The sequence below is a fragment of the Pieris napi genome, chromosome 18 (assembly GCF_905475465.1).
Source record: "Pieris napi chromosome 18, ilPieNapi1.2, whole genome shotgun sequence".
NCBI lineage: Eukaryota > Metazoa > Arthropoda > Insecta > Lepidoptera > Pieridae > Pieris > Pieris napi.
Window position 1 is genome coordinate 8,563,712 of NC_062251.1, and position 16,301 is coordinate 8,580,012.

Consider the following 16,301-nt stretch of genomic DNA (forward strand, 5'->3'; position numbering starts at 1 on the left):
ATCTAAACATAATTAAAAGTAATCAAAAGAAAATCTACAGGTCAATAGATAGATACTCTGCACAAAGGACGGAATTTGAAACCAATTTCTTAACAGTAACTATATTTAATCAAATTGAAAGCTCACTTCAGCAACTTTACGATAGACTAGAAACCCTAGAAAATGCCATAACATTCTCGCACTTAGAAAAAATGCACCCCAGTATAATCGATGTTTCGTATTTAATCGAAGAACTCAATCAAATACAAAATGAAATTAATGGTAATTTAGCGTTCGCCCCAAATATTAACAATATTCATTTGTGGGAAAAAGCCATCAAAGTAAAAGCCTATAGCACTAACGAAACACTAAACTTTATTCTGGACATACCTATAGTGGCGGAACAATCATATAACCTCCTACACCTATATTCTATTCCTAATAATAACAACACTATCCTCATACCCAAAAATCCTTACCTTATCTTGGGAAATAACGAGTTTGCATACCCCCACGAACCCTGTAGCAAAATAACAGAAAACGAAGTAATCTGCAAGCATCTTGAATGGGAAACCTTATTACACTCCAACGATTGCATAGCTCAACTAATACAACATCAGGAGCCGCATAACTGCACTTATGCAACAGCAAGTTACGAAAATAACATCATTCAACAAATTAAAGATAACAGCTGGATAGTAATCATGAAACAAGAAGAAGTTATAAAAACCATCTGCAACAAGGATGTTCAATACCAACGAAATAAAGGTGTTTTTCTAATAACAACCGACAGTAACTGCAAAATTCAGATTCAAGACAGAATCTTAGCAACTCATCAGAGATACATCAACCTTAGAGAAACCATACCATTACCCCGAGCATACCAAACACCATACGTGGCACCAATTAAATTAAAACTAGACAACATAAAGCTAGACAACCTAAAGGATGCTATAAAAAATTCGGAAGAAATCAACATCCCGGAAGAAGACATAATAACCATACCTACAATACCTAGCTGGCCATCTATAACGATGTACGTCCTAGTATTCCTCACTGGAATTGGAATAGCAGTTTACAAGTTCTGGTGGAAACCTAGATCGGCGAAAATCACGGCTCAACACCAACCTGAACCTGAAGAAGTCCAGCTTCGGTCGCAGCCTTCATTACGCCTCCATCTTAAGGGGGGAGGAGTTATGTCCTCATAACAAGGTCACTACATAAGGACCACCTTTGTTACTTAGAATAATTAGGTAATAAGATTACTGTACACATGACTTCCTGGTATTTGTCAGGAAGCCATTACGATTAAGATATAACCCTTTGTTCATTTAAGTAGATAAGTCTTGATGTAAGTTTGAATAATAAATAAAGATCAGTCTTGCTTTGCTCTTCAAGCAGAGAACACATACCACTTGTTTTTAAAAACCCTTTCGCCTTCGCTCACTACCTAACTAGAGTCAGGAGTTTTTTATTAGAAATTTCCTCCTCTTTCAGAATCTTTATTTGAAATTTCTTAAATATTAATAGTTTATTAAATATTGGCAAAAAACTAAATGCTATTATTTTTTCATCTTTAATGGTCTATAACTTTTGCAATTTTTTATGTGCTAATACACGCTTTTAGCACATTTTTCTAGACGTCATTCCGGATCCAATGAGCTATCGCACATAATTTTAAGAGTAGTATCTCTATTTTGTTCCATTTTCAACTTGTCGACTAGACTATGTACGAGCCATTCCTAATAGCCTATAAATCTTTTGGTGTACAGTCGGTGTTAAATATGGTTTCAAGGTTAACAGTCGCACATTTGGTAAACAGTTTTATAATTAGTATAGCCAAAAAAGTATAATTAAAAAGTTTTAATTAACTACTTTAAGTTTCCTTAAAAATGATAAGGTGGACTAGTGGCTATAATAATTAATTAAAATGCAAATAATACTTAATAACAATGTGTTTACTTTATGAGAAAATATATGACCTAATGAATAAATAACACCGCACATCTAAAAATAAAATAGAGATATTCCAAATTTAAATGAAGTGCATCATAGACAATTGTATGTGGACAGCACCATGACCTTCCAACAAAAAAACTTCAACCTTCAAATTTTTACTACAATTCCAAGAACCGAATCAAAAACGCACTGAACAATATACGTTGGTCCCTTCGTAAATTAGATCCTTAGGTGCCGCAATGCACGATTTGGATTGTCGTTTCTTGTAAAAACAGCAAAGGAGTGGACGTTCTTCCATAGTCAAATATGGTTTCATTTAAGCGGCGGCTAAATGGGCATCTCAAGGACAGGCGTTCCCTTCATTAGGCCGCATCTCACTTACATGAGGGATCTCAGCCAAACGTCTGTCCAGTTCTGTATAAGAAAAAAGTATTAAATTACAATAATTGCAATTATATATAATTTAAAAACTCTGAACCCGTACCGCACTATAAATATTTCCCAGAAACGGTTCTATAAAGTCATACTCATAAGTTGTACTTTGATAGATCCAGAACAGACAAAACAATACACTACAATAGACCAGAACATTTAATAGATTTATTTATTTAATTACAGCCCATGCATGGCCAAACTCAGACTAAAAATAACACAAAACTACAATAAAATACAAATCAGTTATTTACAAAATTGACAGAAATTGCTATCCTCTTATGCCCTCCAAGTATACTCTCGAATCACAGTATACTACCCCCATACGCTTCCCAAATAGGTCGCTCTCCGGCGAAGAGTCGATAAACCCATTGAGCAGCGAGAGTAACCGAGGAATGGGCGCTTGTTGTCGCTGGACAGTGCGAGCCGAACGCACAGCAAAAACGTTACGTTTCCGGCAGCGGAATAATATTATAATAATTGTCCGAAACGTACAGTCTCATGATTTCTGCCAGCGTGTATGCGCTTTCCGTTTCGTTTTTAATTACGCTTTAACCAAACCAGAACACAGAAAAATCCCTACAAAGCTCTAATGAATATACCCTAATACCCTAACACCCCCATCAAGAACTTAGTAGGGTAGAGGTAAGGATAACAATTTTACCTTCTTTTATACAAATTTCTCAGGATCTTCTTTTGCACCCTTTCAATGATATCCCCAGAAGGGGACCATATGACGCAGCTGGTTTCAAGAATTGGCTTTACTAATGATGAATATAGCACCCTAGTGGCAGTGTCCGTCAGACCAACTGAATTTCGCAGGACAAACTAATCTAATCTCCTAAATGCAGCATCCGTAATCGTCCGAATATGCTCCGCAAATGAAAGATCGGGCACAAACAAGACACCCAAGTCGCGAACTCTGTCTTCGCGCCTAATAACTTTCGATCCTATGCTATAGTCGCAGAGTATTTTATTCGGAGAGGCACTAAAGGTCATCACTTCACATTTGTCATAGTTGAAGTGGAGTTTATTTAATTCACTCCAATGCAGCAGTTCATCCAAATCAAGTTGCATACACAGACGATCATTGTCGGTCTTAATTATTTTAAAAACCTTAACGTCGTCAGCAAATAATAGTACTTTGGAATATTTGATAACGCTTGGAAGATCGTTAATATATATAATCAAAAATAGCAACGGTCCCAGGTTTGAACCCTGGCTAATACCAGAACTTGTTGGATAAGGCTGCGAGATATATTGTCCATATTTAACATATTGGTTACGATTTGATAGGTAACCAGAAAAAAACTTAAGCAGAACAGGTCCACACCCAATTGCGGCCAACTTTTGGAGAAGAATGTCGTTGTCTACTCGATCAAACGCTTTGTGAAAATCCAAATACACTACATCCACCTGACACCGCTTATCAATTTCACGCGATACCATGTCAGCCAAAGACGATAGATTAGTATTAACTGATCTGCGTGGAAGAAAGGCGTTCTGGGAAGGAGTGATGTGGGGAATGAATTTAGGCAACATTAACGAGTGTAAAGACATTTCAAACACCTTTGCCAGCGTACAACAGAATCGCGATAGGCCTGTAGTTTTCAGCTCTGCTTCTACAATCAGCTTTAGGAACTGGGGTCACGCGAGATGTCTTAGATATCGCCATACCCAACCTCCACAATTTACAAGAAACAATAGCTCGTAAAATGACGTCATATACAGATCTTAAAAATTAAATTAAAAGGATGGACTCTTAAGAAAGTATCAATAGTGCCTATCATTTTGTCCACCACCAGATAATTCCAAATCAGATACACATATCCATCAAATCGTTAGACCTCCCGAAATCCATTTATATCATTCAAAAAGCAGTAATAACGCAAATTTCTACGAACTGTGTTCACTTGGCTTAGGCCCATGTGCAATAATGGATCCTGTCTCGATCCTGAGCTAAAGTAAACGGTACCAAAATTAACAATAATAAATCGTTTATTCGCTAAGAATGTGGTACATTCTGCTTGATTAATTATAAACCGCACAATCATATAAGCATAGGCATGCAAATGTCATATTAATTATCTAAATTCCTTCTGAAGATACTTGGTTCTATAAGTTGGAATATGTATAGCTAATTGAAATCTTGTTAATATATACATACAGTCACTTGTGAAAGCCTTAATATATAAATAATTATATTAATATAATATAAGAAACGGTAAATATGAGTCTTTCTTCCAACTTTGATTTTTATCCGTTTGAAGTTGAGACTCTTAAACCGTGAGGTTCAAGTGCATAGGCTAGCGCCTAATTAAAGATTTCAGTTGGAATATGTAAAATTCCTTTAAATACAAATTTGCGCGCCATTGTGTGTGGCAGAATATGCGAACTTATGATTGTACCACCTGATACATTTTTGTACCATATTCTTGCAATAAATTATTATTATTATTATGGTGACACCGGTGACGACAGCTGGTGCTTTCCTCGCTCAACGAATAAGTATCGCAATACAGCGACCAAATGCCAGCATTAAAGGTACAACACAGGGACTAACTTTTTACATTTGCTTTATCAATTTTTAATTATTGTTATTACGATGTAGGCTAAGGATACTGAAAATATATTAATAAAATATATATTTGTGTTGCTATGAATAAAATACATATTTCATTATTAATTATTAAATAGCTTATTCAGTCATTAAGAAGGTATAATTAATAAATTTTACATTTCAAAATAGCCTTGAAGGAGTAATCATGCGTCACAAACACTGAAAATATTAATTATAATATTAAAAAAAATTAATTAACTTTTTAATCAGTTAAATGTATTTCTTTATCTACATAAAATTAATTACGCTAAAAAGAAATTTCTTAAGAAGGTCGTTTTTTAATTAAATATTTTTCGTTTCTTTTTGATCTGTAAATAACAATGGACAACCAATTTCTTATATTCTTTGAGACAATGAGAATTGGAATGAAGGATCAGAATACCAGACTGGAAGAATCGTTAGCTAACAAAATAATAAATAGAATAGATGAGAAGTTAAAACATATCAGAAGAAGGTCGAAAATATAGATATACAATCAAAATCCGTCTAACGACATCGAAGGTACTACTTATATTTGGTCGTAAAAACCGATACTCATAACAGCCGATGACGTTGTTATTAAGTACCTAATACAATAGAATTCAGCCGGGACCTTTGATTTTGATATAACCGGTATGTTGTTCTAAACGATGTCGCAAACGGTTTTGCCTATCATGAATACCACCAACCCACCGTATGGTTCGTGCAACAGTGACAATTAAGAGTACAGCAAATGTTAGAAGTAGAAAAAAGTCAGGACTGATCCCACTAGAACAAGAATCACTCAAGGAAATTTTTTCTCGGCCTACACCCTGTCATCTTTGCCGATGAGTAGGGATGCCTACAGATTCAAATTTAATGACGTGGAATAAGTGATACCTGTATCTTATTTTCCATAATAAACATTTAATTTTATTTTCGATATTTGAAGATATTTCTAAAAACCATTATGGAAACTATGTATTAACAAAACACAGAATACAATTGACAATGATGTTAACGCTCGAAAAACACGCCATGAGACCCGTTTTAACATCACCTGACGCTTACTGGCCATATACAGCAAATTTATTGGTTCGGAAATACTTCTACTGGCAGCTGGTGCCACAAAGAAAGGCAGAAAATGCCCTTGTGTCGAGCTGTGTTGTGGATCGAAATAGAGAGGATGGAATTTAAAATATTGTCGTATAATTGTATTTTTATCTAGATAACATTAAATTATTAATTCATAACAATCAAATATACGGTTTGATAAATAAACATAAAATGTAAATTAAAAGAAAAGCCAGTATTAATATTATATTGTACCTGAAATTGTATTTTTTAATTACTTTACAGATAATAATAAAATTTACTATACTGGTAAAAAGTTATTAATTGTTATTTTATATTAAACATTGTTTCTAATTGCACTTTTTTATCTAAAAATTTAATATAAATAGGCGAAAAGGCAAAGTATACCTAATCAGAAATATGTTTGTACAACTGGGGTTGGTGCTTCTACTTTCGCAGGGACTTTTTGGTAAGTATTTATTTATCCGAACAATGCCAGGCATCAATTCTTTCCTACCAATGCTCTCACACATCATTCAGTGCTTTCCTTTCCTGTTCGAACACGCAGGATTCGCTCCGTTATTCAAATCCTCGAATCCCGAATGAGTTTGGTTACCTACACTTTGAGATAAGAATGTTAAAAGAATAAAATAAAAGAGCCTAGATTCGAGTACATGATCAGGATTACTATGAGTCCATGTCATTATGTTCAATGTTAGTATTACGATTATCTAGTTGATAAAAGGGCCTGGGACTAGTGCTAGACAGGCTACCTCTAATTAATTTGCGATATTTGTTTTAAAATAAGTGTTGTTTGATGATTTGCTATTTTAAAAGAGTACCGAGAGTTTTTTACGCCGGTTTTTTCTCTCGGCCTACACCCTCTGTCTTCTTTGCCGATGAGTTGGGATGCCTACAGATTCAAATTTAATGACGTGGAATAAGTGATATCTGTATCTTATGTTCCATAATAAACATATTTTATTTTTTATTTTATTTAGTACACGACCTCCGACGGACTAAAGGCCCCAAATTCTTCCACTTGTCTTTTAACCATTTTCCAAACTTTCCCCGCTATCCCTTTTATTCCATCTTCCCAAGTTTCTGGTGGGCGTCCTCTCTTTTTTCTTCCCCCTGGGCCATTTCAAGTTAGGGTCTTTTCTGGTATTTTTTGACCCATCTGTCATCACAAACGCGGACGCGTTATTCATAAGTAATATCATTGGGGCTGGCTAATAAATGTGTTTATTCACAGGCGAGTCTGATTTCACGGATTTTGACGGAGATACGCGAATCATAGGGGGTCAAGATGCTAGAGAGGGTTTCGCGATTTACCAAGTCTCCATACGTAAGCAATACAAGAATAAAGAATTCCACTGGTGTGGCGGCTCTATCATACACGAAGAATGGGTTTTAACAGCTGGTTACTGCACATATGGGTCAGCAACATTATTTTTATAAAATGTCCTGGTTAGGAAATATATTTTTTTGTATTCTGAATATAAATATAGCCTATGTTACTCAGGGATTTGACATTATATGTGATAAGTTAAAAAGAAAGAGAGCCGTTTTGGCCTAGTAGCTTCAGCTTGTGACTCTCATCCCTGAGGTCCTAGGTGTCAATGGACTTTCAGCTTACCGTAAAGGAAAACCTCGTGGGGAAATAGGCCTCAGACCGAATAATGTCGACGTCGTGTGTCAGGTACAGAAGGCTGATCATCTACTTGCCTGTTAGAAATGATCAGAACAGATACATAAATATAAGGCCCAGACCGAGGTTGTATAGTCGCAGATATTTTTATTCGTTTCTAAGATACAAATACAATAGCTTTCTTTATAATAAATTCCTGTTCTATCGGTTAAAGTAGATATTTCTATTTAACCCCTTGTCTTAGTAAAAAAAAACAAATATTTTAATTAAAACATTTGTTAAATTTGTTTGATTTACAGTATTGGTGCTAAAGAACTACCCATAGTGGTTGGATCAACCCAACTCAAATCAGGTGGCGACCGTTACAATATAACGAAAATTATTATTCACGAGGAATACTCACAAGAACGTTTGAAAAATAACATAGCTCTAATGAAAGTCGACGGTAAAATCAAAATGAAAAATAACGTTATGCCAATCAAATTGAGGAAAGAGCCGGTGGCTGCTAGAACAATTTGTGCTCTGACAGGATGGGGGTATATTGACGTAAGTACTCAGACAATTTAGGTAATAGTTATCGAATTGACAGTATTCGAGACCTAACTGTCTAGTGAAAGGCGGTACTAGAATTCGTCAAAAGGTTTTAGGTTAATTAATCTGTTCTTTCTCATGAGTAGTAAATGGACAAATATGAAATATTATTAAACAGAATTTGTGATGAGAAATCCCTGCCCAGGAGTGGATGGATCCTCCAATGTATCTAGCTGTCGAATTGAATTGTTTCACAGAATCAAGGAACTATGCCGAACAAACTTCAAATTCTGTTCTTCAAGAGTATTAGCAACAAGAACTGCAACGAGCAGCTAAAACGTTCCAATTTCGCACCAATCGATGACAAACAGCTCTGCGTGAGAGGTCCAGATAAGAAGGGTGCTTGTTTAGTAAGTTTAACTAAGGAACATTACATATTTAAATCGTTTTATACGTGAATGTAAGAAGTATATAAAACTCGCTATTATATCGAAATTGTCTTAATAATAAAATATTTAAGACGCCATATGTACTGACGGAAATCAACTTTTTACCAGCTCACTCATACGCATGATAATAATAAACTCTTTCATATTAGGAACAAAATTTTCTTTATTACCTGACAGTAAAGAAAACAAAAAGTAACAAATTTCGTGTATATTTTATTTATTTATAGAAAATAATCTTCAGTAATATATTTATATGAATAATACTATTTAAAAGACGGTAATTAATAAAGATTGAGCAGTGTTTGCCTAGTGGCTTTAGCGTCTGACTCTCATCCCTGAGATCGAAGGTACGATCCCTAGCTGTGCACCAATGGACTTTCAACAGTTGCTCGTACTGTGAAAGGAAAACATTATGAGGAAACCGGCTTGCCTTAGAACCAAAAAGTCGTCGGCTTGCGTCAGGCACAGGAGGGTGATCACCTACTTGCCAATTAGATTGACCGCCCATTTACTTAATAAAGTTATTTCCTTCCATAGGGTGATTCAGGAGGTCCTCTGGTCGCTTTTGATTCAAATTATGGCGTTGTTCAAGTTGGAATCGTGTCCTGGGGAACGTTTCCGTGCGCTCAAAACTACCCGGAGGTGTTTTCGTCAGTTTCTAGCTATTATGACTGGATTGAGAAAAATATGAAGGATTAAATGGCTAATTGCTAACCAACCTACATATAAAAGTCTATCAGACCAGCTATAGGATAAGTTTTTTCAGATATAGTTATTTTTTTCATTATTATATGTATAGCAATATTATAATTTAATAAAGAGTGGTATATAAAAAATATATTTTTTTTATTTTGATCTACACGATTTTTTTACCATTATGATCTAGCCTAACTTTTAAAAGGTAAAATACAGTCTCTTATTAAGGGAAATACACTTTGTTGTTGTGTTATTTTTCCAAACAACACAATTGAATGTAGTCAATGTCTCAGATATTTGAGATTTGTTCCCCACTTATCGCTGAATTTAGTTTTTCTGTAAGAATGTTAAAAAAAGGGCGTAAGTCTTTCACGCTTTTATTTAAGAGACAGAGACAGATCGGCATGATGGGGCAGAGACTAGAACGGCATGATGGGGCACGTTGGCACACTGGGAAACGAGAGGGCGGAAAACCAAAGAGCCAGGTGCGATTTGGAGCTCGAGACTGGCACAAGGGTATCCCAGTTGCTTGAGCACCGATTGCAGCTGGAAAGATTCTGCCGTAAGATTGTCAAACATGTCACTAAAGGTGATATCAGACGGTTCACTCGAATGATTGTTCACTCGAGTGAATGCTTAACGCGGTGGTGGGTTCGACCATGGATTGAAAAAAGAAATTTATTTTAAAAAAAAAAGCATTGTATTTTGATCGTTCCACTTGAACACCATTTTGCCGCATGAAAACAATATAATAACACACAGAAAAAAAAGTTATAACTACGTCGATAACGTCATGTCCGTCGGCTACTAGTCCAGTCAGTCAAGACAATTAATTCATTATAATTCCAAAAGTTTTCAAATTTTGATGTAAGGTCGGGAGTGGTATTAAAACAAACTATAAAATTTTGCAACCTGCTCTGCGGTCCGGAACATTGTTAAAAATGCAATAAATGATAATTTGCTCAGTTCTTGAGACCAAAATTCCAAAAGTTCTGCAAAGTTGGAGTGGTGTTAAATATATTATTTTATATCACGTGTCAAATTTGCAACCAATTTAAGTGTACGGAACATTTTTTGTTATTAAAAATTAATGTTTTTCTTTATTAAACTGAAGGAAAACGTTCCAAAAGTTCTGCAAATTTGACAGATATATCGAAAATAAAATAAATAACAAAAAATGTTCCGTACACTTAGGTTGGTTGCAAATTTTATACGTGATATGAAATATTATATCGAAAACTTCCCCAAGTTTGCAGAACTTTTGGAATTTTTTTCACAGCAAAAATTAATTTAATTGCAATTTTAACAATGTTCCGGACTGCGGACAAGGTTGCAAAATGAGATTTATTGTCGTCCCAATGTACCATTCACTTGACCGAAGTTTGAAAACTTTTGGAATTATTATCAAATTTTCGATTTCGAATGTCTAAAGGTGATATCAGACGGTTCATTTTTTGTTCATTTTCACCTTTCATTCGGTACATTTCACTCGAAATGAAATGTCTGAACAAAAAATGAAACACGAGTGCCGAATGAAATCATTAGTGAACCGATCCAACAGTGTTGGATATTGGCATCCGGTATCTTTCATTCCCACTCCGAATGAACGAGAAATGAACGGTCTGAACTCTGAGAGAACGTTCATTCGGATTCGGCCATTTTGTTTCGAGTCCTGTAGCCGACGGACATCACGTTGTCGACGAAGTTATAACTTTTTTTTTTTTAATTTCATCCATTCGAAGATGATTACAATATGAATCAGGATCTTCAACGGCTAGTTCTCTCAACAATGTATTGAAAGCTCCTAATAAATTTCTTCTTTCAATCCATGGTCGCACCGTCGACGTTTTCTTTGCTTCTTTTTTGTCAACTCTTTGATTAAATGATCACAAATTAAACTAATTCCAAGACGTACGACTTCATTCGATGACATATTTAAAAGAAAGAACAATGAATGTTCACTTCTGTATCATTTCGTCTAAGCCGTGTGAACATAGAATGAAAAAAAATGAAGCATTCACTCGAGTGAACAATCATTCGAGTGAACCGTCTGATATCACCTTTATGACTGGTCTATACATCCACACAATGAACGTTGTCTCAGTGTTCACACCGTTCATTTCTCGTTCATTCGGAGTGGGAATGAAAGATACCGGATGCCAATATCCAACACTGTTGGATCGGTTCAGTAATGAATTCATTCGGAACTCTTGTTTCATTTTTTGTTCAGGCATTTCATTTCGAGTGAAATGTACCGAATGAAAGGTGAAAATGAACAAAAAATGAAACGTCTGATATCACCTTAAGATAAATAGCACGATTAAGTGAATAAAGGCCCTTTTTAGGAAAGGAGAGATTTTGATATTCCTCTGCTGCCTGATACGCTGGATTTATAAAAAATCTAGTAAAAACAAAAAACTTGGAGGTTAAAGAGTGTAGGAGAATTTCTTTGAATATTAAGAAATTGTCGGAATTATTTGAACAGATTTCATAGTTGAATTGTGGTTTATGAATTTCTCCTAAGTGACACAATAACTTTTTTGGGAATGATTTTTATCACTAACTGTATTATTGCAAGAGTGGTGCTCTGTTGTCTTATTATCTAATTAAAATAAATATTGTTTGGAATTCCTCCCAAAGTCTTATAATCTAATGCTTGCTCAATAGAAGCAAGGGGTCTAGCCAAATTCTTGGCTGTCATCTCTATAAAATATGATAGCGAAACAGCTATCGGTTTTATAAGAAAGCAGGTAGGTAATAATATCTACCGTTTGTATTAAAAAACTTTTTAATATACCTATTGGTATCTATGTCACAAAATTGATCATTATACATTGCTAATGTATGCATGTCTTCCTTAGGAAAGCTTTGGCTATAGGGAAATGTAAATATAATGATCTTCTTAGAGTCTAAACCACAAAGTTTTTCAAATAATACTACAAGATCATGTTTATTTACACTTTCCCTGTTTCTTATAAAAATTATTAAATTATTACAATTATTATTGTTTTTAAAATATGATTTTTCACAATGTTTTTGAAAGTGGCATTGGGATAACAGCTGTTTTTAAATGTTTGTCCATTATTTAATTGTAAAATATTACCCATTCGTCGGAATACATTATATTTCTTCTTTTGGCTTAATTTTTTCCTTTAGAGTGTTGTGGTGTATGTGAAGCCTGTGTGAATTGGAGACTGGATTGGCTTTTATAATTGCAACTATAAGTTTTATTCTGCAACTGCTCAACATTCTTCGGTGTACTTAGAAATTTGAAGCAGATCTTCCATCGCAGAAGAATATTTTTCTACCTTACATTGTGGTAGGGGAGCCCAAGAGGGGATTTCGGGATTTACTCAAGCGCGGCAGATTAATATATAGGGGGATACCTTGTACCCGGTTAAGTACCTCCACAAAATATGAGGCCCATATATAAAGCCGCACGTGAAGGAGACAGAATCAGTTTAGTAAAAAAAAATTGACCATCAGAAATTCCCGAGCGCGTCAGATTAAGGTAGGGTGAGTTAATTACATCCTAAAAAGTGTATATTCCACTAATCTGACAATTTGAGAGTGACGGAAAAAAAGGGGAGGGCAACAAAGTTGTAAAAAAAAAACGTCATCTCGACATTCTCGAGCGTAGCTAATTTTTTTTTTATTTTGAAGGAAATAATTCAAGAATAATGAAAAATATATAATCTGACGATTTCCGCAAGCCGAAATAACAAAAATTCGTTGATAAAGTTAAATGCGTGCAGCTGCGTGATGACTACATTTCCTTAAACCGATCGGAATCTACTAAACGGCGTTCTAAACATTTCCCTCAAAATTACATTTCCTGTGAATTTGAACCGATTCGGACCGATAGATTTTGAGAAATTTTGAAAAATCTTAAAAAAATAAGAAATATTTTTTTTTAAAGTGGTTTCTTTATCGATCAACTTCAAAAACTAATCCGCCTTTGAGCTTGAAAAACCACGTCGATCGCCACCAAGCTGGTCAAAAGTGGTTGATTCGTTCGAGAGATATCGTACACGAAAGAAACCCCAAAAAGTGTTTTTTCGCGATTACTCCGAAATTTGTGGTTCGATCAATTAAAATTGCAAAATTATTTATGAGGATGATAAAACTGCGTCGAATGCCGCCAACCGCGTGAAAATTGCTTGATCCATTCAAAAGTTATTGCGGTTTGAAAATTCCAAAAATAGTGTTCTATGAAACTTCTATCAGACTTTCGAGCTGGGAGAGCTCAAATGCATAGAAATGTTATTTCTTTGAACTCAGCGAGCTCAAAATATCAATTTTAAGCGCCCAGGAATGGAATTAGCGGGAAGTTGCAGGGATGGCCCTTTAGGTGAACCGTTTTTCTATTTTTTTTTTGTCAGATCAGGCGAATCCCTCTAGATAATCGTCAGATTATGAGACAGTACGTTTAGAACATAAAGATGAACCACATATATCTTAATCTGACGCGCTTGAGTATTTCAAAATTGCGATTTTTTTTTGCAAATTAAGAAAATGGCTGTGGGTTTGCGTCCCATCGAAATCGTCAGATTAGTGAATGAGAGCTTTTTTTTGGTGCACTTAACACTCCCTTAGAAAATCTGACGCGCTCGATAATTTTTTTTTTTTTTAATTTTCAACCCTTAAATACAACCACCCGCATCATGCAAACGATCAGATTAATATACGTACATTATTAAAAATACGTAGGGCATAGATGCTATCAATATCTGACGCGCTCGAGGATGTCCATGCAACAGTTTTTTTTTACATATTTAACAATCTATAGCCGCTTCCCCCACCGATGAAAAGGAATTTATCATATAACATTTTTTTCTTCTTTTTATCTAAGCTTTGCATCCCAATAGGTCTCTACGACGCTCGAGTAAATCCCCATTTAGCATCGTGGGCTCCCCTACCATTGTGATTCTTCAAATTTAGAAGTGAGACAGTTTGTAAGTTCTTTTAATTTAAAATTTCTGTTTTTAAATTTAATAGTCCGGTCAATTTAGTCATTCGAAGTTACATAAAGTCCCAACAAGCTGAATTTCTGTAAATTGTTCAAAACATATAAACAGTGTTTAGAAGTTCCCCATCATTCCCGTGTAAGGAAAAAAAATTATTCAAGGGCAAAGGTCAAAAAAATGAGTGTTTCGCGATTTTATGCAAAAAGTAAGTTTTATCATAAAAGTACCTCAGACAAAAACAGATATAATAGATCATAAAATTATCTATAAAAAATGTATCAATACTTTTTTTTCTTACGAGCCACCGTTTCTGAGATATAACGATTCAAAAAGTTATAAAAGTTGTTATCGTCAATTTTTTGTCGAAATGTCTTCTTTGTGTAACACTCTTGTCAGAGTGGTAGTGGTGTAATATGTCAGCCTGTACCTTGTCGGAATTGTACCTTTCACCTTTTCAAAAATAAAATAAATACTTTAATATCTTATTAAGATGGTTTTTTTTTTGTCACTACATAATTATTATTATTTTCAACAAAGAGTTCATACTGTCTAAAATCCCTTTCCCAAATAAATGTCACTTTTTCAAATTATTTTATATTAACTAAGATAAAGCAATATTTGTTACGATACCTTGAATCTTACTATACCATAATTCCGCTTATTCCCATCTGCCCCCTTCGAGCTTGCCATCAGGTTTGTGGGTACTAACTAGTGGCGTTTACCACCCCGGTGGTTAATGGCACTTATCTAGTGTTATCTGCCCCATTAATATTTATAGTAAGGCGGTCGATTCTCATTACGTATTGGTAGTTATCAATTATACTATTTTTTTATTTTAGATCAAATAATGGCAAATATATGGAGCTTTTATTTAAAACTAGCTGACCCGGCACATAACCCTCCCGCATTAAGCAGTCGCACCGCAGTAGGGTATGCGCAATGCATTTCCCCAAGTAAAAAAAAAATAAAACGTCGTTTTGCCATGTATATCATTTATAATAAAAAATAGGGGTTGATCGTAGAGGGGTGAAAATTAGGGGTTGTATGTATTTTTTAATGCTTTATCATACAATTTTTTTTATAAAAATTTAAAAAAAATTAGGGGTGGATTACCCTTAACATTTAGGGGGATGAAAAATAGATGTCCGATTCTCAGACATACCCAATATGCACACAAAATTTCATGAGAATCGGGTAAGCCGTTTCGGAGGAGTTTAACTACAAACACCACGACACGAGAATTTTATATATTAGATTTTTAGGATAAGGAGTTAAGATTAGCTAATGATTGAAATGTTTACTGGGGTGGTAAATGGTCCTAGTTAGTGCCAGCCACAAACCCCGTTGGCAAGCTTGAAGGGGGCAGATGGGAATAAACAGAAATTCGTAGTTTATAACCTAAAAATATTTTTTTGTAAGAATTTTAATGTCCAAGTTCACATCCCACATAGACACATTTAAGCGCAAACGTATGATCCTAAGAGCCCAGGGCTCTTTGCTTCTGCCAGCAGCCAGACCTTCGTCATTTTATGAAAGCTGAAAGTTCTTCTGTGCGTGTCCACTATACAGGTAAGAACGACCAGAGACTATAGAGTTTAGGTAGTGGTTACTTTGGCAGATAACAGGTAGTAAAGGTGTATAAAATAGCGCCTTAAATCCCTTAAAGTATAAAGCTCAATTTTTTTATATTTTATTAGGGATAACTTTATAAATATCGTTATACATTGCCGGACACTTATGACAGTAGCTACCACCTGCCAGACACCCCTAAACATTAATAAATTATAATTATACTTTCGTTAGAGTATAAAAGCTAAATCTTTATATATATAATTCTTCTGTGAGTGTGTATGTCACTAAACTTCTCTCAAACGACTGGACCGATTTTGATGAAATTTTTTGTGTGTGTTCAAGGGGATCTGGGAATGGTTTAGATTCACAAATCAGCCCGGCAGATGGCGCTGCAGTCGGTACTTTCATACTTT

The 16,301-nt window shown here is 34.9% G+C and overlaps 1 protein-coding gene across 2 annotated transcripts; it reads left to right on the forward strand.

Annotated features, from left to right (window-relative positions):
- Positions 1 to 3,557: 3,557 nt before the first annotated feature.
- On the forward strand, positions 3,558 to 9,473 carry LOC125058253 (chymotrypsin-1-like). Of its 2 annotated transcripts, none has more exons than XM_047662284.1 (5): positions 3,558 to 3,920; positions 7,278 to 7,461; positions 7,973 to 8,219; positions 8,462 to 8,614; positions 9,191 to 9,473. In XM_047662284.1, exons 1-5 carry the CDS (start codon positions 3,818 to 3,820, stop codon positions 9,350 to 9,352), a joined length of 849 nt encoding a protein of 282 aa, XP_047518240.1. In that variant the 5' UTR covers positions 3,558 to 3,817; the 3' UTR covers positions 9,353 to 9,473. The 2 variants fall into 2 exon arrangements, with proteins under 2 accessions (XP_047518240.1, XP_047518241.1); XM_047662285.1 differs by lacking the exon at positions 3,558 to 3,920 and adding an exon at positions 6,322 to 6,491.
- The last annotated feature ends 6,828 nt before the right edge of the window (positions 9,474 to 16,301 follow it).